Source organism: Numida meleagris, chromosome 6 (assembly GCF_002078875.1).
Source record: "Numida meleagris isolate 19003 breed g44 Domestic line chromosome 6, NumMel1.0, whole genome shotgun sequence".
In the NCBI taxonomy this organism is placed as follows: Eukaryota; Metazoa; Chordata; class Aves; order Galliformes; family Numididae; genus Numida; species Numida meleagris.
The window spans coordinates 46,749,035-46,772,113 of NC_034414.1; the positions used below are offsets into that span (position 1 = coordinate 46,749,035).

At 41.5% G+C, this 23,079-nt stretch overlaps 1 protein-coding gene across 2 annotated transcripts in view; it reads right to left on the reverse strand.

The window, feature by feature from the left end:
- Positions 4,966-23,079, reverse strand: part of PRIMA1 (proline rich membrane anchor 1) — a 44,649-nt gene continuing 26,535 nt past the window's right edge. The window contains exons 4-5 of one of the 2 annotated variants that reach the window (XM_021401956.1): positions 8,464-8,672; positions 4,966-5,765 (exon numbers count right to left, since the gene is read on the reverse strand). In XM_021401956.1, coding sequence (XP_021257631.1) covers positions 8,657-8,672 — 16 coding nt within the window. In that variant the 3' untranslated portion in view covers positions 4,966-5,765; positions 8,464-8,656. The remainder of the gene's footprint in view (positions 5,766-8,463; positions 8,673-23,079) is intronic. The other variant, XM_021401955.1, reaches the window with a different exon arrangement.

The window sequence follows — 23,079 nt, forward strand, 5'->3', positions numbered from 1 at the left end:
CAAAATCACATAACAAACCACATCTCCCTCATTATACTTCTCTTGCTCCCTCTCAAATAATATTAAAACCCAGTAATTTAATTACTCTCTTGGTATCATAATGCTGGTTCCCAGTGATGGGGCAGTGAGGGAAGAGCACATCAGACAACACCAGGCTTCACAACATGGCACGTTGCTTACTGTGTCTCTTATTTAGTAATATTTTCAGCTATGGGCAAAACACTTTCAGTTTTTTTGGTTTGGAGCTCTCCTGCACTGTTCCAGTCTAATCAGATTTGCACCAAATACTCCTGTAGTTCACCAAAGAGTACCAGTGCTTTGGTTGTTTTTCAACATGCTCATGCTTTGGTTCATATGACCATTTCACCAGGACTGAAGTATACAAATAGTCACATGGCAGTGAATTCTTGATTGGTATTTTTATTGTTACTAGGACTTGAGGGTCCTCACCTGAATTTCACCAGGTCTATGTGCTGCCATTGTCTGCTGAATGGTCTCCAACCAGTCTCTCCCTGTTGTGGAAATCTCCTCTTCATAGTGCTGTGCGTCTTCCTTTGCTACAGGCTGGAAGCATGGACATTGATCTTGCACCTTTGATGTCTGAAGTGGAGACAAATGTCTTCTTGAGGCATTTTCTTTTTCTGTAGTCACATGTAAATTATAATACGGGGGCTCTTTTTCACAAAACATAGCTGATAATTAAGTCTCCTGGATGTTATAGTACATGGCATAGGGGTTATTGCTCATTTTATATTTGTGTTGGTTTGGGGTTTGTTCAAGAGAACCTCTAAATGGGGATGTGAAATTATTCACAAGGGACAAGTGAAATCTATTGAGCTCTAGGAATTAGGCAGACAAATCTTTGTACCATGAGGAAATCCCCTCTTGGGAATTAAAGCTAACCAAGATGACTCCACACTTGGAATAAAAATCACCCCATGCAGGCCTGTATACAGCTGATCTTGTTCAGGAGCCTGAAGGTACCTGGGGAGTTATTTCAGTCACTATTTTTGTTTGAAGAAGCAAGAACGCCAGTGTGGGGTGAGGGGAAGAAATGGACAGGGCCAAAGTCTTGTAGCAGTGCACAGGACTGGGACTGAAACTGAGGGCTGGATGAGATGCATCAGAACCCTACCAGATGTCAGCAGCCACAAGCTGCACTGAAACCAGAGCAGAAAGCACATTTAAGTAAATAGGGTTAATTCAGCACTAGAAGTGCCTGAAGAGGCACCACTCTCACTCCTCACTGCAGCATTTCTCTTCACCATGTCCCAACCCTCAGCTACACAACCCACTGGACACAGGAAACTTTTTACAAGTACATTTTTATTTAAAATAAAAATTAATTATGGTGCCTTTTTAAAATAGGGTACTGCACAATCTGTATTTGCAACACAGTTTTTGGTACGGAACATACTTGTTGAGCAATATCCTTAAATACTAAATATACATTAATGGCTTGTTTGAGAAACATGACAACATTAATTCTGATTTTTTTTTTCTCTTTAGTCATTTAACCACTGATACAGATTTCCTATACATAATATTTGTTTTCATCTGTACATGTCAAGAAGGCAGATCTTAGAATATTTACATTCATGCATTGATTTAAACACACTATTTTGCAGTTTAAAATAATATATTTTTGTTTGTACAGGTGCAGGGAGCATTGTAAATACATATCTACCTCAGGCCTGATTCTCCATTGCTTGGACGCATCTATGGCCATTACCTGGTTGGAGAAGCAGGGCCACGCTTGCTTCACATGCTATGCATGACCATATGGCATGCAAGACTGGACAATTAGGTCTCTATCTAGATATATATCAACATATTTATATCTTAAACTTGGTAGAACTCTCGTCTTTCCTTCCATGTCTGTTTTTGCAACATTTATGCAAGGTGGAGATGCTCTCCTGGTCAGAACCTTGTGGTGGGTCTGAGCCAGGGAGGGCTGCAGGGCTGAGGCCTCCTGCAAGACATGGACACCTCAGCTGCACCTTCCTGCTGAGCGCTAAGGAAACTTAATGCTTTGTAGCTCAGGCCCTTAAAGTGCAGTCTATGCTTGTGTTGGTACTTAAGAAGAAATGTTGAGTTAGTGCTCACCCTCAGACTGAACAAAGTGGTTTTCTGTTTTGCAAGGCTGTCTGGTGGTGGTCAGAGGGGTTGGAGTAGAGCACTATACTTCTGCCTAGAAACAACCCACCTTTGTAACTGCTGAGGATCTGGCTATTTTGTGAATGGAGCTATGCAGGACCTTTCTGCATCTAAAAATAAACTTGCAGTGTTTGTAAAACTGTATTTTGAATTGCCAGTTCCCCAGATCCAGGGTCACTGCTTAGTGGAGCCCTTATCCATCAAGGCCTTTCCTTTCCCTTTGTGTTTAATAATAGTACAATAAGGAAGAATAGAAAGCTGTTTCAGAAAAGTTTTCCATGTAGTCCGCAGAGTGTTAGACAAACCCTTAAACCACATAAGAAAACTTCAAAAATCATTCCTCAAAGACACTGCCTTTCTGGCCTCTCTTTTCTGAAGACTTAAATCTGCTTCCAGCGTACTTTTCCAAGAGACTTTCTGAAAATCACCTTAAACTTTTGGTGCAGTACAGTCAACTGTACCTAGATGCTCAGGATTCTACAGACAAAACTGCCCCATATGGAATTTCCTATCTCTCCCAACCATACAGCTGTGTAAGTACTGAGAGAAAGTGACTGATGAAGTAGTGAGGAGCAGCTCCCTGCTCATCTCCTACTGCTCATCTGTGGCCAAAGGACTACGAAAATACACTGAGGAATGTTTGTTTATGAAATGCTTTGGGCAGTACAAATATTACGTAATGGTGTTCCCAAATACATTTATTTAATATCAGCATGTTGCATATAGTGGCATTGTAACTCTGCCTGTGCAAGTAAGATATGTACATGGCTCTCAAAATACTGCCACAGGACTGTTAAGTATTTTTATTTCGAGTATACACATGGGTAAATTGAGGCATGGAGAAGCAAAATTACTTGCTAGTAAACAGCAGATGAATGGCAGAATTGAAAACAGATGCCAGTCCCCATGTGTGGCTCCTGGAAATCTGCTGCCTCCCTGCTCCACACCAGGTTTGAATATTTGTGTTCCACTGAGAAGACCTCTGTGCCTTGTGAGAGGTTTGCTTGTTGGTTATGTCATGTATCAGGATTTTCTCTCATTGAGGCCATTTTACCACTGACATCACTGAAAATAAGATAGCATCCTCTGATCATCTCTTTAGACTTGTTCTTGCAGAAACAGACATGTTTTGATTAACATAATGAGCTACAAATCCCTTTTGTGATTTTGGCTTTACAGAACATGCCTTTAAAGCTTTATTAGGAAATAAATAAAATCAATGACCTTTAGGAGAAAGTGCTAATCCTGAGCCTGTGTCATGCTAAGCTCATCTGCATCCACACTTACACTCTCAGCTAAACATGCAACCAGTCTCAGACTATCTCACATTTAGGCAGAAAGAACTGGAGTAAAAAAAGGTAAACGTAGGTAACTACACCAAAATAAATGTTATAGCTTAAAAATATTCTAGAAATATACTTGTAATATTTTTATTGTAGTATTTAGGGGCTAAGTGCTTTTGGTAATCAACATTTGGGATACTAGACTCAAACTGCAATTTCTGTCATTTTAATCTCACTTTGTATGTAAGAGCATATCACTGTATCTTGTGCTAGCACACAATGTAAATATGGAAGGGAAGTATCGTACTCTTGGGCAAAGGGTTACTTATTCCCTTTAACTTTTATAATTGCTTTCACTTCTCAAGAAAGTCTAGCTTTTAAAAAATTATTTTATGTAGCTAAACTTTTATGTAGTGATAACAGGCCAAAAAGCTTAAATGAATAAATTCCTCAGTGGCGGTATATAGCAGCATTTCATTTCATCATTGAAAAGATACTTATATTTACATATACCCTACTGGTCAATAGGTAATAGAAAATTAGAGATGGGCCTGAGCTGAAAACGCTGATTTGAACATCCTGGAGGTTTTTCAGGGAATGTCTGCAGAACATTGTCTTCCTCTAGGCCAAACTCTACATCCTGGAGGTAGACCAAATGCAGACAGGAATGTGTTCAAAATCAAGATCTGGTTTCTGCAGTTCAGGCACATCTTTATGTTGAACTGAAAGTATCAGTGTGTTGCATTAATGACAGAAGCGACGGTTCGGGCAACAGCCATGTCCCAGAGCAAGACTGAGTTGGTGCCCGGGAGTTACTCACAGACATGGAAACCAAGTGGTATTGCTGCTTGATGTCCAGACAAGCAGCAGGGTAGACATTTGTCTTTCACTGTGTCATTACTTTCAGCACAGAGGTAAATGAAGACATACACGTGGTGATGGGTCACAAAGGAAAGTTTTCAGGAGATGGGGAAAGACCAGCAGCTCGGCCAGATCGATCACCTTTATCTAAAGTGTTGATTACAGAGTCTAACCTGAGATCCTACATGAAATGAATTTGGGTGGATTCAGCTTTGCTTTAAGTAGTCAGCAATCCATGCCACGGAAAGTATAACACTAAGCTATTACACTGAATTTGGCACGATTGGCAGTCTCTGCCAGGAGAGGCAGAGACTGAGTTAATGTGACCATCGCCAGCTTACCAGGTCCTCCAAGCCAGATCTACATCATCATCAGTGGATCAGGATACTCAACACTTTCAGGAAGCAACACTCACCAGTGAATGAAGAGGATGTCAAGGGCTGCTCATCCTTTCAACACAGTTCTGCCCAAATACTCACTCCAAGGTGTAAACAAAAACTTTCCTGTAGGGGTTTCCCTGGCAAATCAGCATGAAGCAAACACAGAGAAATGTGTGGACTTTCACAAAAAAAGAACTTTTTAAAGATTAAAAAAAATGTAACATGATGCAAAAAAGGAGGCTGATTATGAAATAATAATGTTCAAAGCACCTATTAATAATATCTTTAATTAGCAAAGCTAATTGCTAAATTAATGTTTTTTTCTTTTGCCTGAAAAGTCTTCAGCCATGGAAATTGCACAGTCACCAGACCACAGACGAATTTCCTGGGATAAGTCACAATTTCATGCAATTTTTGGTTTCTTGATGGCTTAACAGATTTTTTTCCTTTTTTTTTTTTGTAATGAAATAATAAGAATGAATGAAGTATAAGCATACAAAGCTGCTAGGTCCTAGATGAAAACACTGCTCAGGCAGGAGAAGCATGTGGATGACAGCTCCACCACTGACCCTCAGACTCATTCATAGTAAGCTGCTGCCACTCCAGCAGATACCTTTTCCTCAAAAGACCCTATTTAAGGAGCTTTCTGTGGGACTCTATTCAGACTAAGAACAGGGGGAAGAAGAAACAGGAGGCACCATGATGTTGCTTTCACGAGATGCAGCATGCAATGCTTTGTGATGCCTTTTCTCTGGGCAGCTTCGATCTACGTCTCTTGGAGAAGGGGATTATCCTCCCTTGGAGAAGCAGCAAGCCTGAAGAGCAGCCTGCTTTTCTCTTCTGAATCACTGATACGTGCGCTATTTCTGAAATGAAGTCCTTGGCCACAGAGCTCCTTTCGTTGCCTTATTTCACCCACCTTGCATACTCCATGCTGTGCTTTAAAAGTTTACCACCTCCTGAGCCTCAGTGGGGTCTCAGGGATTATACGACAGCATTGTTATCAACTGTTTTGTTGTTTTGGGAGGAGGTCATTGCATATTCAGCCCGATTGGTTCCGTTCTCTTCTTTTCTCATGGGTTTCCTTAGGTGATCCCAGGTTCCGTGATGTATAGGTAGGGTGAGAGGAGAAGAAAGGACAGAGATAAACATCTTATTTGTCAATACGGAAAAGCAAGGACATTAAAAGGTGCGTTATAACACTGACTTTTTCCTTTCTATTTTCCCTTTCTGAACAGAGGTTAAATCAGCAGTTAAATTTTGTCAAGCCTGATGATTCACCTGGAAGGTGAGGGGTCTGGTCCTAAGCCACATACAGGGCTGCTTGTCTCCCCATGGCAACCTCCCAGCTCTTCACTACCTTCATCCCTGGAATGGAGACACAGGCTGAGGGTCAGCATCAGGCCAGCCCTAGGCCTTTCTCCTCAAAGTGCTACACCATTCAGACTGTGCTGATGGCCAGTCGTATTGACTGAGGACCCCACTCACTCACCAGTTCAGTCACTCACCAGTCATCATAAAAATTCCATGTTCAGGAGAGGACTCCTGTGAGTAGGTGTAGATAGCTACATCTGTGGTGAACACCCCAGACTTCCTTCACCATCAGTGAATAGAAAGAAGTACTTTTAAAACAAGATTAAGATTAAGCTGAGGTGGATACCCAAAATTAGTCAGATGCTTTGTGCCCAAGGCATCCCTGTTTCTCTGCATTGCCTGTGAAGGAAACCTAGTTTACTAGCTCAGAGAACTCCATGTAAGTGTTGAAGCTACCGGCCATTGGCACCATTTTGGTAACACAGTCCAGGTCCAACAATACTAAATACAAGGCAATTCTGAAGTGCCCAGCAAATGCAGAAAACTAACAAGAATCTGTGAATCACTGAGCAAAAGCACCTTCTTTGGGATTTTAAAGTGACTCCAAAGGGGAAGACCTGAGCAAAACAGACCATGTTACTTCATGTAAATGTTTCCTCAACAATTTCTCTGATCAAAAGTAGTGTGACCTTTATTTAAAGCCAAGGCTTTACACACAGCAGGAGGCAAAAGTTTTGTGCTTTCCAAAAAGATATCTCACACATTAGTGCCTTGAGTTGAAGGTGCTTGAAAGGGCAAAAAGAAAGATACACATACTCGTAAAAGACAACATTTCCTGCAATTATTCTTAACATTGTTTAACAAAGCAAACAACAATTGATAAAAAATAGTTAACGATATTTAATTTTAGCAGATAAAAGCATTAGTGAAAGGTATGTGGACGATGATTACAGGAAGATAAGTTTGTTTCTCTTGTAATCTTGCAGAAAATATGTTTGACTGCGATGTCTTACTCCCCTCTTTAGCTGGTGAGGGTTAAGGCTTGTTAATATTAGCTGTCGATTCAGCTGTTAGAGAGTGAAAATGGAAGGAAGAGGAACCTAAGAACTTTGCTGAACTCCTTTTCAGCTGTTAACATGCTGTGCCTGCCTGGTTTTGGAAAAAGCTCCTGTGGCTCTACCTGTCATGCCATTGTAAAGCACCCTCCACCCCACCTCACCACTCAAGAGAAATGGAGAATCCGATGGCAGCACTTCCCTCATTTTCTCATGGGCAGGAAAAATGTTGTGGCTCTTTTTAAACTTCTCTTTTGTTTTCAAAATTCCTTTTATTTTCCTGTTCCAAACACGACAATTGGCTTCATGAACTGTCAAGCAATGAAGACATTTTGGCCACTATCAGCTCTGTCTCCTGCTTGCCCTTTCTTTCTTTATTTTGTTGTGTTAAGTGTTTCTGCATCCTTCCAGCTCCATTTGCTTTCCCTGTCTAGACTTTTTCTTTCTTCAGGAATTATCTTCCTCTCATGTTTATCTACATATTTCATTTTTTTTTTCTAGAGGTGATTTCAGGAATGAACTCTTCAGTCCTCCTGAAACTGCTCTTTTTCCCTTATGCCTCTTCTAGCTTCTCTTTTTCCTGCCCAGGAGCAGCTGTTTGCTTTCACTTCCCCAGAATGGAGCTGAGTTATTCAGAGACTCCCCTCTGACAGCAAGACCAGCTGGAGAAGCTGTCCTTGATATTGTATGGACTGCAATGGAATGCACTGGAAATTATTTGTTCAGAGCCTGAAAACAGTGTAATGGAGATTTTATCAGGGTTCTGCTGGCTCTCTGCAGCTCCCACATCCTCCTCTGCCTCATCAGCTGCTCAGGGTTAGCATGAGTGAAACACAGCAACTACCTTGGGGCTCAATGAAATGGCAATTTGAGACACTTACTTATTTTTGGCAGAACCAAAGTTCAGGCTTGCAGAACGCTCTGCTTAACTCCCTCAATTTATTTCCAGATGGATGACAGATACAGATTTGGGGTCCCACTTGCCTCAGTTACACCATTTAAATCATGAGCTTGACAGTGCTTTATGCATTTATCACATTGATTAAAATGGACTCATGAATTTAGATAACCAAAGACTTTTTATTATATTGCAATTTTTAAACTGCCTGTTTGCATTAGGGTACTAGCTCTTTTTGTGTCTAACTCTGTGTGTCACTATTTCTTTTTCCCCTCAAATTTTATTGATCCAAGTACACAAGTTTTCCTTTCACATGCCAAGGAGAACCCTGATACCCTATTTTCTGCTTGACAAGGTAGGTTATACATGATCTTCCCGCACGTAATACTCAAAGCACCCTTTCAGATGAAATGCTGTGGTCCCTGTATTTATGCATTTCCATTCCAGGGTTGCTCTTCACTGGCATGGATGGATGAGTCAAATTAGTGAGGGAAAGAGCAGGGAACTATTCATACCTGACATATGCACTTGGTGGCAGGTGAAACCGGCTAAGTGGCATTGCTTTGCAGTGTAATTTGATACACATTGTGCTTTAGCAAGCAAGTTGTTGCACTCTTCATGCAAAACAACTGTGAATGAAAGATAACTCTGCAATACATGCTGAAACGATGCATCAGAATCCATAATGACCTCTCCACCATTTATGAATTAATTTTCAAGAGTCCTAAAATCAAGAAATCACCAAACAGCCATTTACTAGAGCATTTCACATGCTAAGCTTCAATTTCTGATGAGGTTCTGATAACATAACATGATAAATTTTGTTTGCAAAAAAAAAAAATTCATATTGGCTTATGCCAGCTCTCTGCAGAGTCCTGTGGAAAGGTCAGTGTAATGATGCACATTTAAACAGGATTTGTATGTTCCGACTTTAGAAAAGATCCCCCTCAGTGGGATTGGAGACTGAACTGGAAAAAGGTAAAACTTGTGGGTTGAGATAAATGCAGTTTAGTAGGTAAGAAAAGGAAGGGATAACAGTAATAACAACAATACACAGAACAAGTGATGCACAACACAATTGCTCACCACCTGCTGACTGATGCCCAGCCAGACCCTGAGTAACAGCAGCCAACTCCACACAGCCAGCTCCTCCCCTGTTTTATTGTTCAATATTTTGCCGTGTAGTATAGAATATCCCTTGGGCCAGTTTGGGTCAGCTGTCCCGGTTCTGTCACCTCTCAGTTCCTTGTGCTCCTCCAGCCCCTTTGCTGGCAGGGCTCTGTGAGAAGCTGAAATATCCTTCACTTTGTGTAAACAACGCTCACAACAACTAACATGTTGGTATGTTATCAACATTATTCTCATTCTAAATCTGAAACAAAGGATACCAAATCCAAAACATACCAGCCTTTATGAAGAAAATTAACTCTCTCTGCTGAAACCAGGACAGGAAAACATTTTTGGGCACACGATCACATCTAATCACAAAACTCAGCTGGTATGTTTGAACAACACCCCCCTGCCAGCTTTTACTACTGGTGTAAATTTACCATAAATGTAAGTCTATGTTTGTAATGCAGAACTGCTGGTAGAGTACTATGGGAGAGTTTCTCTTTATTTTTCTCATTCTTACACCTTAAAAAAATAAAATATATGACTTTTTTGATGAATAAATAAAAGAAATATGATAAATTCACCTCCTGCTGGGGCTCTGACAGTCAGCTCGGCACAGTCAGGAGATGCCCACCTTCACTTGGGATTTACTGAGGGAAATATTTTACTTCCTACAAAATGGGAATAGAGCATCAATTTTCTCTTTAAAAATGCAGTCAGGCACTATGCCTTCCCTGCTGAACACTGTTTGAGGAGATGCCCAACGCTCAGAAGACCACAGTGCAAGTCTGTTATTTCCTGAATAGTGGTACAAAATTGTAAATTGTACTTGAAATGTACAATAAGGAAAGACGAACAACTGCAGACCGGTTCTACCACAAGCACCACAGTGACTCCAGAGCCCTTCCTGTGCTTGTATGTGCGATGACTTCAAAGCTGCTCTCCACAAAGATGAATATTTCATTAGCTATCAACACATAAAAATGAATGTTTTTCAGTAAAATTGAATATCATACAATACACTCCTTTGCTTTATAGGATCGGTCTATCCTCATATGTATGGTGGAAATACCCATGCTGTCTAGGTACATGCAGTGATCCAACAGCAGCAGCATCTTCCTGGCTTACAAAGTCTTCCAAGAAATGGGGTAGATATCTGATATGTGTGCTGTTACACAGTCATGCCTCCCATGCTGGGCTGTTAGCGGCACCCATGGCAGCTAGACTTCGCTGCTGGAAGCCCAGACAAGATGATGTGTGGGCTACCATCATTCTTTGGAAACATCCTCATTTAGCAGATATGGACATGGAAGAATAAATTTTACAATTTTTTATTCAGTTACTGGACCATCTCTCTCAACAACCAGAATTTTTATAAGAATGCAAAGAAAGTGAATGGAGGGTGTTTACATCTCAACACTGTGGGTGTTCATCAAACAGCAGCTTGATTCATGCTGGGCATCAGCCATCAGAGATGAATCTGTTCCCGTAATAGCAACTACTGGGAGAAGCAAGCTTTCTAAGATTGGTTTGTGAGTAGGACCCCAGCTACAGAGGCTCAGTGCACAGAAGGAAGTCGCTTTATGTGAGACAGCTGTCAAATCTAGAAAGCTTGTATGCAGCTGCCCACCAGGAGCCTTGCCTCACGACCAATCTGGGCTGGCCAGCCTAGAGCAATGGACCAGATACACAGGGCTCATGCTTTGAAGTAGAAAGGAAGGTCACTTCTCTGAGATGGTTTTCAAGCTCATAGGAAGGGAGTCATGTTCCGACTTCCTTTGACTGTCTCAGTGAGATCAGAAAAGTTTAGTCTGGATATTATTTATTTGACAATTTAACGGTAGAAACCGAAGAAGTCCTAAAGATGAAAAATCTTTAAAACTTTAGATTTTCACCATTCAATTGTCATATATGGACCATCAGTCTGTCTAGAAAACAAGCAGCACACTTACTCATAGGAAGAGGTTACTGGCTCAACTACTTCCCATGAACAAAGCAAATGAGTTACAACTGTAATAAAAAAGCTCCATCTGGACAAGTTACTCAGTTAAATTCCTACGTGGAGAAGGAGAGAAGATCTGTACAAGTGCATGTGCTAGAACTGGTATGCAAAATGGAAGAGTCCCTTTCACAGTGCTGCAAGTCATGTTGCATCAATAGGCTCTGATCTAGCCCTAAGATACCATCTCCTAAGCAAGATTTCTTCTTTTCTGGATGTTCACATGAGAATTTTCAAGCCTGCAATTTATGGCTAATTCAGCTCTCCCTCACAGCCATGTTTAGCTGACTGATGTCTGGAGTATATTTAAGCAAACCCTGCAGGCATGTGGGCAATTTCCACTTTGGGGTGTTTCACACTCCCCTGTGACAGTCGAATCCCCCTCGCTGTGCACAGATTAAATGTCTAGTCTTTGCTGAGCGCTTCTCTCAGGGAAAAATATTTCCATATGGAGCTGCTCTAGAGACGTTCATCAGCACTTAGAGGTTCCCTGAGCTATTGGACAAAAAGCAAAATGCAGTGGGCAGGGCTCCCACTGCAGAAGTGCACCTACCCAAGCCTACTGGAGACACTGGGAATGCATCTGATGGGAGGATTTGGTCTCTTCAGATCGCAAGTAATTGCAGTAGATCGCTGAACCACACATGAAATTTAAGAAGTGGAGTTTCGTCTTCATTTATTTTCAGCAGGGCAAAGTCAGAGTAATTCCACAGGCTTTGGTGGACTTGAGCAGGATTTGTTCTGATGTACCAAAGAAAGATCTATCTCTGGGAGCTTAAGGTGATGCAATCACCTTTCCTACTCAGGCTTCATTTAAACTAACTTCAGAATTATGCTCCTTACTTATCACTCACACAAAACCTATCTTAAGAAGCATCTTTATTACTGGACTATTAACTGAGGTAACTGATGGTAGTACTTCCAGTGACCCCTCATGTTACATCCCATTCTTTGCACTCTCTATAATGATCTTTAAAAGGTTTTATTGACTAGTGAGACATGACAGCTGACGTTATCCATTGGGTGTTCTCGCTGTAAAATACATAATCGATGTGTTTTGATGACAAAAGGAAATAAAATGAACAGGCCTAATGTGAAACAATGAGCTCATGCTGCTGACCTTTCAGCCTGGCAAAAAGCCACTAAATGGAAAAACAAAAAAAAAAAGAAAATAAAAAGAGGAAGAGACATTTAAAGCATGAAATCAAGGCACCTTACTTTTAACAAAGTTAAAACACATCTGGATTATGGCCAAGGCTACAGCCAAGCAACACAGAAACTTCCTGGCACTGCCAATACATACGTAGAGTCCTGCTAAATGAGACTGTAGGTAACTGTTGTGTTAGGTAAGATCTGCCTTAGCAAGTCTATAATTAAAGTGAGAAGCCAGCTCAAATTTCTGTCCTAACTTCTTACTGAAGACAATAAACATGCTTGAACAGTTTAACCTAACAAAAAAAAAGAGGGGATGGGAATGGTTTCAGGGAATACCAGAAAAGGAAGAAGACCGTTTAAAAGGAGAAATAGGAAGCAGACAGGGGTAAAGTTAAAATTTAAGCTGGAGATAGAAATAAGTTTGCCACCCTCAAAAGAATAGAGGTTTGAATGGGGACTGCTGGAGGAGGAAGCAGGGAATGAGTGAAAGCAACAAAGGTTGAAGAAGGAAACTGATACGTGTATGGAAGGGATTTGTTGTGGTTTAACATGGCAGGCAGCTAAGCACCACACAGCTGTTCACTTGTTCCCCTCTAATAAGAGAATTGGAAACAAAATAGAAATTACTGGTTGAGATAAAAACTACTTACTAAAGCAGAAAAGTAAAATGGAAAAAAAAATGCCACAATAAATGCACAATGCAATTACTTGCCACCCAGTATCTAGCTAACAAAACAATACAATACAACTGCCTGCCAACTGATGCTCTGCTGCCAATTCAACATCTCTCCTTGCAGGTTCAGTCCTTCATTTCTGCATGTGCGTGAGAGCTCTCTGTGACCCTCACAAAAATAAGTCACACGCATTCCCACAAGTGAGGATGTAAAGCAGCAAACCTCACTCTGATGTATGGGAACTGTTGAGTGATGACCTGAACCACTGATTGAGCACCTGGAGGAAAGACCCAGTCAGCCCTGGGAGCACAGGTGAAGGCAATTCACCTGTGTGTCCAGAAGAGGTGGAGCCTGGCTCTTAGGCCTCATTTAAGGGCTGACTGCCACTGAAGAAGGATCTCTTCTGGTGATTCCTCCTTGGTGGAGCTTTTCTCTGCAAATCCAGAATCTTTTGATGGGTGAGTGATCTATTTCCCTTCATTTGTAGCACATTTCTATCGTGCTGGTCCTTCCACCTCTTTGTAATGCCTTTTCTATCGTGTTGCTCTTTCCAATTGCTACGCTCTGATCATTTGCCACTTATGGTAATGCAGAACCATGAGTGTATGCCAGAACTCAAGATCTTTCAGTTCCCCCAGTATTCTACAGTCTTTCCGGTACATACTGAACAATCTTCATCAGTGTTGAGTGGTTTCTGTTCACAAAGTACATAACAAACATTAAGAATGTCTGGAGTAATGTGCTATTCAAATGCCCACTGTATCAATCCTGATTAACACCTTGCTTCTTTTATATAGAGAGGATATGAGGCCTGCCTGATTGCTCTGCTCAGCAATGGTGGCTGGTAAAACCAGATATAGACTATTACTTAGTTGAGCTCCAAGTAGAAGTTGTCCTTACAAGATGATATTTATATGGGAATTGGAGGGAAACCTGCAGGAATTGCACCCCATGTCTGCGAACTGGCTGGTAGTTGATGTGCCAGGCCAATGGGATTAAAAATATAGGAAAAAAAATGTGGGGTTGGAGTAGTAAGGTGGAAAAGAGAGCAAGAGCTACTCTCCATTGCTCTCTTGTAATCTCTGAAGGACATTATGTCTCTCACTACCCAAGCAATTATAGATATTGCCATTCTAGGCACTGGACTTTTCCATCCCCAGAACAAAATTGATCTTCCATGCTACTTTGTGCCCAGATTTTTTTTTTTGCTGAATGCAGATAGTTATCTGCATATGGTTACCCTGCTATTTGATCCCTTGAAAACATAGGCAGCAACTTGAGTGATAGACTAGGTCCAGACAGAAGAGCAAGGCTACTGCTATTTCAAATAATCACTTGAGTAGAGTTTCATGTAATTATTTAAACAGGTGCATTCTGTGCAGGTGGAACAAAATTCTCTGCAGATTTTCTATTACAGAAATGTCTTTAATTGAAGGCTATCTGCAGGACAAATAAATGCAAGGAGCTGAGAAGAAGGCTACAATTTTTAAAATAAACTGACTTTTGCAGCTCTGTGTATCACTCTGCATTTGAGGCAATCTGTCTTTTACCAGCTAGAGTAAAACCAGTGATTTCCACGTAGCTGCTCCTGAATTTCTCCAGTCACAGAGAAAAGTCTGCAGAGCCAGGTCCTTCTCTTTGCAAGAAAAATGCAAACCTGCCATTAGCTGACTGTACACAGTGGTCCCAACTTTCCCATGTTCCAGGTGTGCAACTGGGCAAGTCTATGCAGAGGTAGAGCAAGTCACAAGTCCTGCGCACCGTGATGTATGCACCAAGATTTGGATTTATGTAGTTTGGGAGCAAGCAGGCTCAGGTAACTTTTCTGAAGGAAGGATTCAGTTCAGCCTGTCTCTGTGTTCAGAAGAGCACAGCGCTCTCACGGTTAAGAGCAACTGAAGGGAAGAGCCAGGTTAGCACCCATTTACCACTGCTTGGGAGTATTAATGTCTTTCACAATGTTTTATGCTACTACCTTAGGAAGAAGACACCAAAGAAGGCACTGCATGATTTCTCCATCTGAGGCCTCTTTGCAAGAATGTTTTGAGGCAAAGGCAAGAAAAGGAACAAACTTATTTTCCTACTCTTGACTTTTAAACAGATGAGATCAGACCCTTCATTTCTCTCTGTCTGTGCTTTACTCCACTACCTGGCTTTAGCCTGGGGTAATAGATGCTGGAACAGGTCATCTCCGAAAATGTCTTCTGACATAGATATTTTGCCAACAACTCTCAAAGCCGGACAATCTGGAGGTTTGTAAGTTCTCCAGCCTTATGGTGCTGGAGGGGGTAACCACACCTCTCAACTGAGGAAACACTTGAGGAATGAGGCAAGTGTGTGGCAGGGCAGGGCCACCCCAGCAAGTGCCATCGTCTCCCACATTGGCCTACTGCACATCTTGCCTTTGCAGCAAGGCTCTCCTGAAGTGGGAGCTGAATGCTGCTTAGCAACCCCAGAGCTTTATAAATATTTAGTACTACGGTGCAGAGAAGAAAGGATGGTTGAGCAAAAAATCAGACTAGGTGCAGAATCTGGCACTGGCTCTTGTTAAACTACATATGGTTGGTGACTGCCCAGCCCTGTAACTTGTTAAGATTCCTCTGTGAGGCCTTTTCCCCCTGTGAGGGGATCAACAGCTCAGATGAAAGTGATGGGAAGAACTAGTGCTCTCCTGCTCCATGGGCAAGTCTGCTATGTGGTGCTCCCAACGCAGAGCAAAGCAGGTCCAGACAGAGCCTAGCAGGGACAGCTATGGGCCCATGGAGGAACTGCTGGGGCATTCCTGGGGAGGGCTGGAGGCAGGGCACCCTTGCAGGTGGCTGGGTTCAATCCTGGCAGTTTCGGCTCTTTTCATGCTGTGGCAAGAGGGTGAGTACCAGCAGTGAGGGCAGAAACTGCTAAGTTGGCTAGAGGCAACTAGATATGACGTAAAATTCAGTAGAAATAGTTGGAAAGAAACACTGGGAGACAGTGATGAATCAGGCCCATACTCCTCTGGCTTTCTCTTCCTAAATTGTTGGGTTCTAGAACTCCTGCAAATCCTCTGTGTCTGGTGAGTGCACAGGGAGCTGCAGCTGTTCCAATACTAGAGAAATCAGGCTCCACTGCTCTGACTCCAGATGCACTGCAAATCCTCTGCGGAAAGGGACAGGGAGTGGTAAAAGCACACAGCAGATTCCTAGGGGATTCTCCTAGTGTAGAGGGAATTTCTGTGTGGTATAGTACTGGAGTAACTGATTTCCACCCCAGCGCCAGGGGTACAGTCTCCTCTGCTCCATAAAACAGATTGTTCTGGGCATCCCAGTGTGGTGCTGCTAGGCTTTTGCAGGCTGTGACAAACACAGACCCTCAGGTACCCTAGGTAACCCAGACAAAAACTTTCCAGAGATGTCCCAGCACACTGTGCCAGGTACGTGTCGGACACAGCTGTGGTTTTTCATCTGCAGGGTCAACCAAAAGAGCCCTCCTGTCAGCTTGCAGAAGTTTGAAAATCAAATGAATTTCTAAGGAAGAGAAACTGATTTCTTTGCCTTGTTGAGTTTTGAATATGTAGAAGTCTTGAGTTTAAAGTCTGTTTTCAGAACAGTAGGTGAAGAGAGTGGGTGAAGAGATGAAAAACCCATTTTAAAAACTAATCTCATATTTATACATATTACTTCAGAAACTACAGCTTCAAGAAAAACAGCATGTAATAAGGAGTCATTTTAAAATCATTCAAATTAGCGAATCTTCCTTTTTAGAACTCCACTATCTGCCTGTATCTTTGACTTGTGCTGGAGTGAACTTTAGGAATATTTCAGCTAGTACAACTAGATTAACATGAGCATCACACAGGTGAAATCCACCTGTCGTTCAGAGTTGTGCTGAGGCAGTAACTGTAAAATACTTCCATCTAGCACAGGATTTCTGCCCACTTGATGTGCTAGCCTAATCTGCAGCAGAAAACAGAAAAATAGCAGGTCATCAGTCATACTGTAGATATCCACTTCATAGCAACTATGTAGATTAGACCACTCTTCTGACTTTTCTTCTCATATTGAAAAGCATAGTTTTGTTGCAATTAGTAATGATTTTGGACTAGACTGTGCTTGATCTCAATAGTTCTCGTAAGAGGTAGCCATATGGAAGACTATATAGTCTTTTCTTTTTGAGGGTGCAAACGGTACAAAATGAGAAACAGAGGGTCATGGTCTGTCCGGTAGGACGCAGACAGTGGTTCACCGTAGCTTCTGCCTCTGCTTTTTGTCCTCCTAAGGAAGGACTTGATGTTTTCCCTTTGCAAGCACCTGCCTCACTTTGTTAAAGTCAACCTCCTGAAGCCTGCTCCAACTACTGAAACTAGACCTTGCAGTACACAGGGTCTATAAATCACAGGGCAATGCTGAGTACCCTAGAAATCACCTGAGCAATGAATTTTAAGACGGCGTAAATATGACCTGTCATTTTATTTCAGTACAATGTTTTCTCCTATTATTATTTGAAGGTGAACTCACTACCTATTTAAGGAATTGCATATGTAGGCGTTTATGGTACCTTTCTCTCAGGCTGCAAGACACATACAAACCTGTTGAGGCTTGACAAAGTTAGAATAGTGAATAAAGGTATATTATGTTAAACTTTGCTATCATCAGCCTCCTTTCTTTGCTGACTTAGCAGGAGGGCTCTTTGTCATTGAAACCTGTGGCACAGCTGAGCACAAAGGTATCTGTCTTAAAACCCTGCAGAGCCAATGAGTCATCCCTAGGCAAGATGAGAAGCTCACAGGCCATCTCAGACCATATGGATGTTCTGGAGAAACTAAGTGCGGGCTTTTCACATATTGAAAAACACCCTAAACATCTCCTGCCAGGTTACAAAGCCTGTGCATCAGCTGGCACAGAGACCTGGGTGCTCAGCTTTGTGCTCTTCTTTGAGACTTGAGAGATGGCTTCAGTATCTTAATTTTATATAAACAACCAGAAACTTATTTTTCCCTTTACCTCAGTCCCCTCATAGTAAGGCACTGACACACCAGTGAGCTGCAGAAATGGGATTACAAAATGTCAATCCCCTTCTGCCCTGTTTCAGCTGTTTGTTTACCAAAATATTTTCATTAATCCTTTTTGCTGTGTTTACTTCCTACTTCCCTCCAGTCTTACTGACTTACCATGGTTCAGGTGCGTACATGGTAAGGAGATGTTGAAAAAAGCTCAGCAGGCAGCCACCTCCAGAGCTGATTAAGCGGAACAGAGCTACACTGATTGTTGTTTTTTTTTTTTTGAAGCTGCACTGATTTAAGCGAGATTAAGATTTGTTAGAGGTGCTTGCATTCATGGTGCACTTGCCCAAGTCCAGTCCACAAACCATGAAATACTGAAATGGCCTTGCTCCCTCCAGCCTGTGCTAATTGCCCTTGGATCTCCTGGTTTTACTTCTTGGTGACTGTGCTCCAGGGAGAGGGCATCAGGTTTTTAGAGGGATAAATGCTGGAGAAATACCTGGAGGCAGTCCAGATTTGGACCCAGATATTTGCTTACTCATTCAGACATGCAAAATGTTACAGCAATCCTGACTTTGAGAGCACTTTCTTTACCCCTGAAATGAGAATTCTCACCACCTAAGTGAGTCTGAGTCCAGGCCTGTGGTTATGCCTGTTCTAGAAATCTGCAGACAAAATGTGTCACAGATGCCAAATGCTGCTTGAACAAAGCGCAACACATCCAGCCAATCCTTAGATTCTTTTCTAATGTTCTTTTGGAAAGCTTCTTAAGAGAAGATTCAGATTTTTTTTTAAAAAAGAGGAAATATCCTTCTGTCATCAAGACCAAAGAGCATAGCTGTTCATCTACTACAAAACTAGGTTTGCTGTCACCAAGTCTACAACCACACTGTAGCACAATGTCATCTCTTCAAATGATTGACAAAGCTGATCTATGCAGCTGCAGACCCCAGTATCACATGCAGAAATTTAGAACTGCCCCATAGGTATCCTCCCAAGATATGTCTGGCAGTGCTCTGAGCATTAAAGCTGACTTATATATTTTGGTATTAGTTCCCTTGCGGACCAGAAAGCACAGGAGTGGATTTCACCATTTCTTATGAGCATTTCATTTCGGACAATTTAAGTATTTCCAGGGGAGGTGTGGAGATGGAGATAACAGCAGGCTGGCTTGGTTTCACTAGTAATTTCATACAAAGAAGCAGCAATTCACTAGGTTGTATTTCATGACAAAAATGGCTTAGTGCCAACAATTGTTGATAAACCCAACTCTTAGCTTACAGAAGAGAAAACTCAGAAGAAATATTTTATACAGATCAAATAAAAATACAGCTGAGTTATGATACCTTGAGGACAGGTATTCCCTGTCCTCCTGTAGCAGAAAAGCAGACACAAGAGAGTTGGATTGGGTCTGGCCATTTGAAACTGGAGATTTTAACTTAAGCACAATAGCATTTTTCTACTTTTTCTTTCCACTTTAGATTTGATTCTTATGAAAGTGAGGGTTTAGTACAACAGATTCAAGCCCTGTGCAAATAAATCTCTGCCTGTACTCTCCTGCTAAGACAGTTAATGCTTGCTACACCCTACAATCAGATAATTGTTGTTATTTCACTCTTCAGCATCTCTTTAGTACTTATACTGCTAATTAAGTTAAGCCTCATGGTTTAGGTTAAGTACGATATAGCTATAGTTGATGGGCAGGCAATAAAACCCTCTTCATTTAGGAGGCTATTAAGCAGAGAAGTATGGTATCAAGTTAGCCCAGTTATGTTCTTTGCAATACCTAATCCATAACAGTTAAGGATTTGTCATTGGAAGATATACACCATATATGTTTACAGTAGTTTAATTCAGATTGGCTGATAGTACGAGTTTTGCCCATGGATAGATGTACTTTACAAGCAGCTCGTGTTGGTATCTTCCTGGTATTATTATTATAGTTTATTTCTTTTTTAGCTGATGGGCTTGTGAGAATTTTTAAATGTAGTCCCTGCAGACTCCAAAAAAGATATTGAACCATCTGCTGCTGGCAAGCCAGTTTTCACGCTCACTGGCGCTTTCAGTTTCTGCTGCACCCCAGGCTCTCATCAGTGAGAGTTTCCAAATGTGAAGATGTGGATCTTCCCCAGCTCTTCCAGGAAGAGGTAGAAAATTCCTGTCTAAAAATTCTGGGAGGCAATACACAACATTTTACAGAGTAAAAATGGATAATAATCTTTGCCACTTTTTTGTTTACACTGCTATTTGGACAGTGGATGTTGATCCTATCTGACACCTGTGAGATGTAGGGAAATGGTTTGATATCTGTCTCAGAGAGGGGAAACTAAGCAGGAGAGGGTCTCGAGTCAGTTCACGATGGGCATTGTAAACAGTTCCTTCCTAGCAAGCTTTGCTACTCTCCTGGTCCCGCTTGCTGCCCCTCAGCTAAATGGTGGCAGGGAAATGAACCTTTGCCAACTTTGAAACTCGCTGACATGCCTGACATGGTACAAAGAAGGAAGGGATGCTGTTCAGTGGTGACCCACAACATTATCCTCACACTGAGCTAAGGAAGAGTCAGTGTGGGCAAGGGTGGGATCTTCTGACTAGTTTCTTGTTTCTACATAGAGAGAAACTGTGTGGGCCTTTCCTTGGACAACAAGGATTATGCCATGTCATGTCTATAACCCAACCAAGATACAACTGAAGGAGAAGCATTTGAAGGGATCACATCTGAAGGGAATGAGTGTATGACAGGCAATCAGACAACTTGCTGCCCTGGAGGGGGGAGTCAGATCTGTCAGAAATGCTGAAATGACAAATGTCACACTTCCAGGAGATGCAAAGAAATGAGGGTCTGAGAGAAGAGCTGGTGTGATGGAGGTGTAAGAAAGGACAGTGCAGAGCATAGCTACAGAACATGAGACCAGGAGCACACTAGAGAGACTTAGCTTCAGTGTCACTCAGATTAATATCCTCCCTCCTTCCTTAGCCAGTTCTACCTCCCAGCAAAAAATAGAGTGAAGGATTTCTCACACTAGCTAAAACCAATTCAGCTCAACAATATGTGATAATACTCTGTGTTGAAGGCAGAGATGCTTTTCTTGTGAAGTGTATTATCTTATTTCTCAGGGCTTTATCAACAGATATCCTTTACAGTAGATCAAGGAACCTGAACTACTGAGGGATGCTGCCAGGCATTTCAAGGCATCTGTTTAACAGTTGTTTTAGAAAGGACTCATTGATGAAAAGCAATGCTCCAGTTACTCTGTAAAAAATATAATTAATAAGATTTTCCTTTATAGCCATCCATCCCACAGCTGAGCAGTTTTCAGCTTAGCATTTGTCAACAGTGTGAATGTCAACAATAAGATAAAAGAAGAATTTTCACTTTTCTCTGAGCCTAACGCCAGTTCAAGCTGCAGACTTGCGTGTTAATATTCTCATCACTGACAAATAACTGGTGTCTTCATCAAGCATCTGCATTATCCTTCACTGACGTGAGACACAAGAGAGTTGGTTATGTGAACTCCCATAGCCTTTTCCAGACAGCTCTAAATTTGTCTGATTAAATTTCTTTTCTGTATTTCCCATCTACCAGCAGCAGAGAGCAGATCTGAAGAGCAATTTTTTTGCTAAGCTCAAGTTGCCCTGGAGAGTAACTGTTCCCATCGGCGTATTTTGTAGCCTTGGCAGAAATTATTCATAATTTGGCATTAGGCAGACAAATGCAATAGCTGTTGTGGAAAAAAGAATACAACTTGTGAATAGTCCAAGGTAGATTAGGAACTACAAGCAAGAAATTTTGCTATGTTACCCATCCAACCAGACTCTGGTTTCAGTCCCCCATAGATGATTTTTTAAAAGTCCAGCAGACAGAGTGAAAGCTTTCCAGCTCCTCAAAACTAACAACCATTCATTTAAGCTATGCTAGAATAGCAAAGATATTTATGTAAATTTAATAAGATAGTAGATACAGACTTCTGTTTTCTTGCCTGAATTCTCTCTTTTTGATGCTCTTGGATATACTATCCTCCAAATACTGCATAAATTTTTCAGACAACCAGAAAATACATGCAATGCTCTACCATTGTGATATCCCTGCTGGGGCTCATCAAAAGTCTTGCAGTTACCTTGCACGCAAATAACTGTTTCATGAAAATTATTTTCTTTTCCTATTTCTCACCTCAGAAAGATCCCTCAAACATCCCAATGCTGAAAAAACATCACCTTTCCAAATAGTGATTCAGATGTCACTGCAGCATCTTTTGAGAGTTATGGATTGAATATTGTATTCTTTATGGTGAGCCAAGTGACCCAGCTGCAGTACAATTCCTGCCTGAGACACCTACAGTATGAAATAGTGACAGAGTGAAAACCCAGCTGTGAGGCATCCTCAGGGTGATTCTCAGACCAGCAGAGGAGAATAGAAACTCCATCCACTGTGGGAATACAATTCCCACAAGGTACTTTCTTCTTTAAATCCGAGTATTGGACACACAGTTGGGATCTTCATACAGAAGCTTTTGAGTTTTGACTCTTTTCCACTGGGAAGTTGAAATCCTTTTGTAAACGGATGATTCCCTGTCCCATTTTTCTGTAACTGAAGTTAAAGCTTTCTAACTGCCTGGAGTGTCAACAAGCACATCTATCATAAAGCCAGTGGCAGAGGAGCTGAAATGGTTCCTACACACAGTACTGTACATAGGCTTCACATGGGCTTTTAAATTAAAGGAAGTAAGTTTTGATTTTGATTGTGTAGATTGAAGCAAGAATAAAGAATAAGTGAATAATCAAGAATAAGTCAAAAGTTGAGTCTCCAAATGAAAAATTACACAAATTACCCTAGATTTTGGGTTAGAAGAGCGTGCATCAACTTGAAATGCTGCAATTAGGAATTGGTCTGGGCCAAAAATCTCACATCCCACATACACATTCTGAATTGAAAGCCTATTGACATTATTCAGCATCCTAAAGCATTTTAACTTTGGGGAAGTTGATGTTAAACCAAACATGACTTTGTCCCATTTCTGTTTTTTCCACTCCTCAAGCCCATGGCTGGGCATTGAGCTTCATCCTTTACACAGAAAGAAAAGGTACATAAAGTAACTTTCCGATAAGAACATTCATTGACCATAGGGTACCTCAGTCTGCCTTTTGCCCTTAGGACGCATTTGAAGAAAACCAAGCCAAGTCTTGGGTCAGCTTTTGTAGGATTACATTGCCCTGA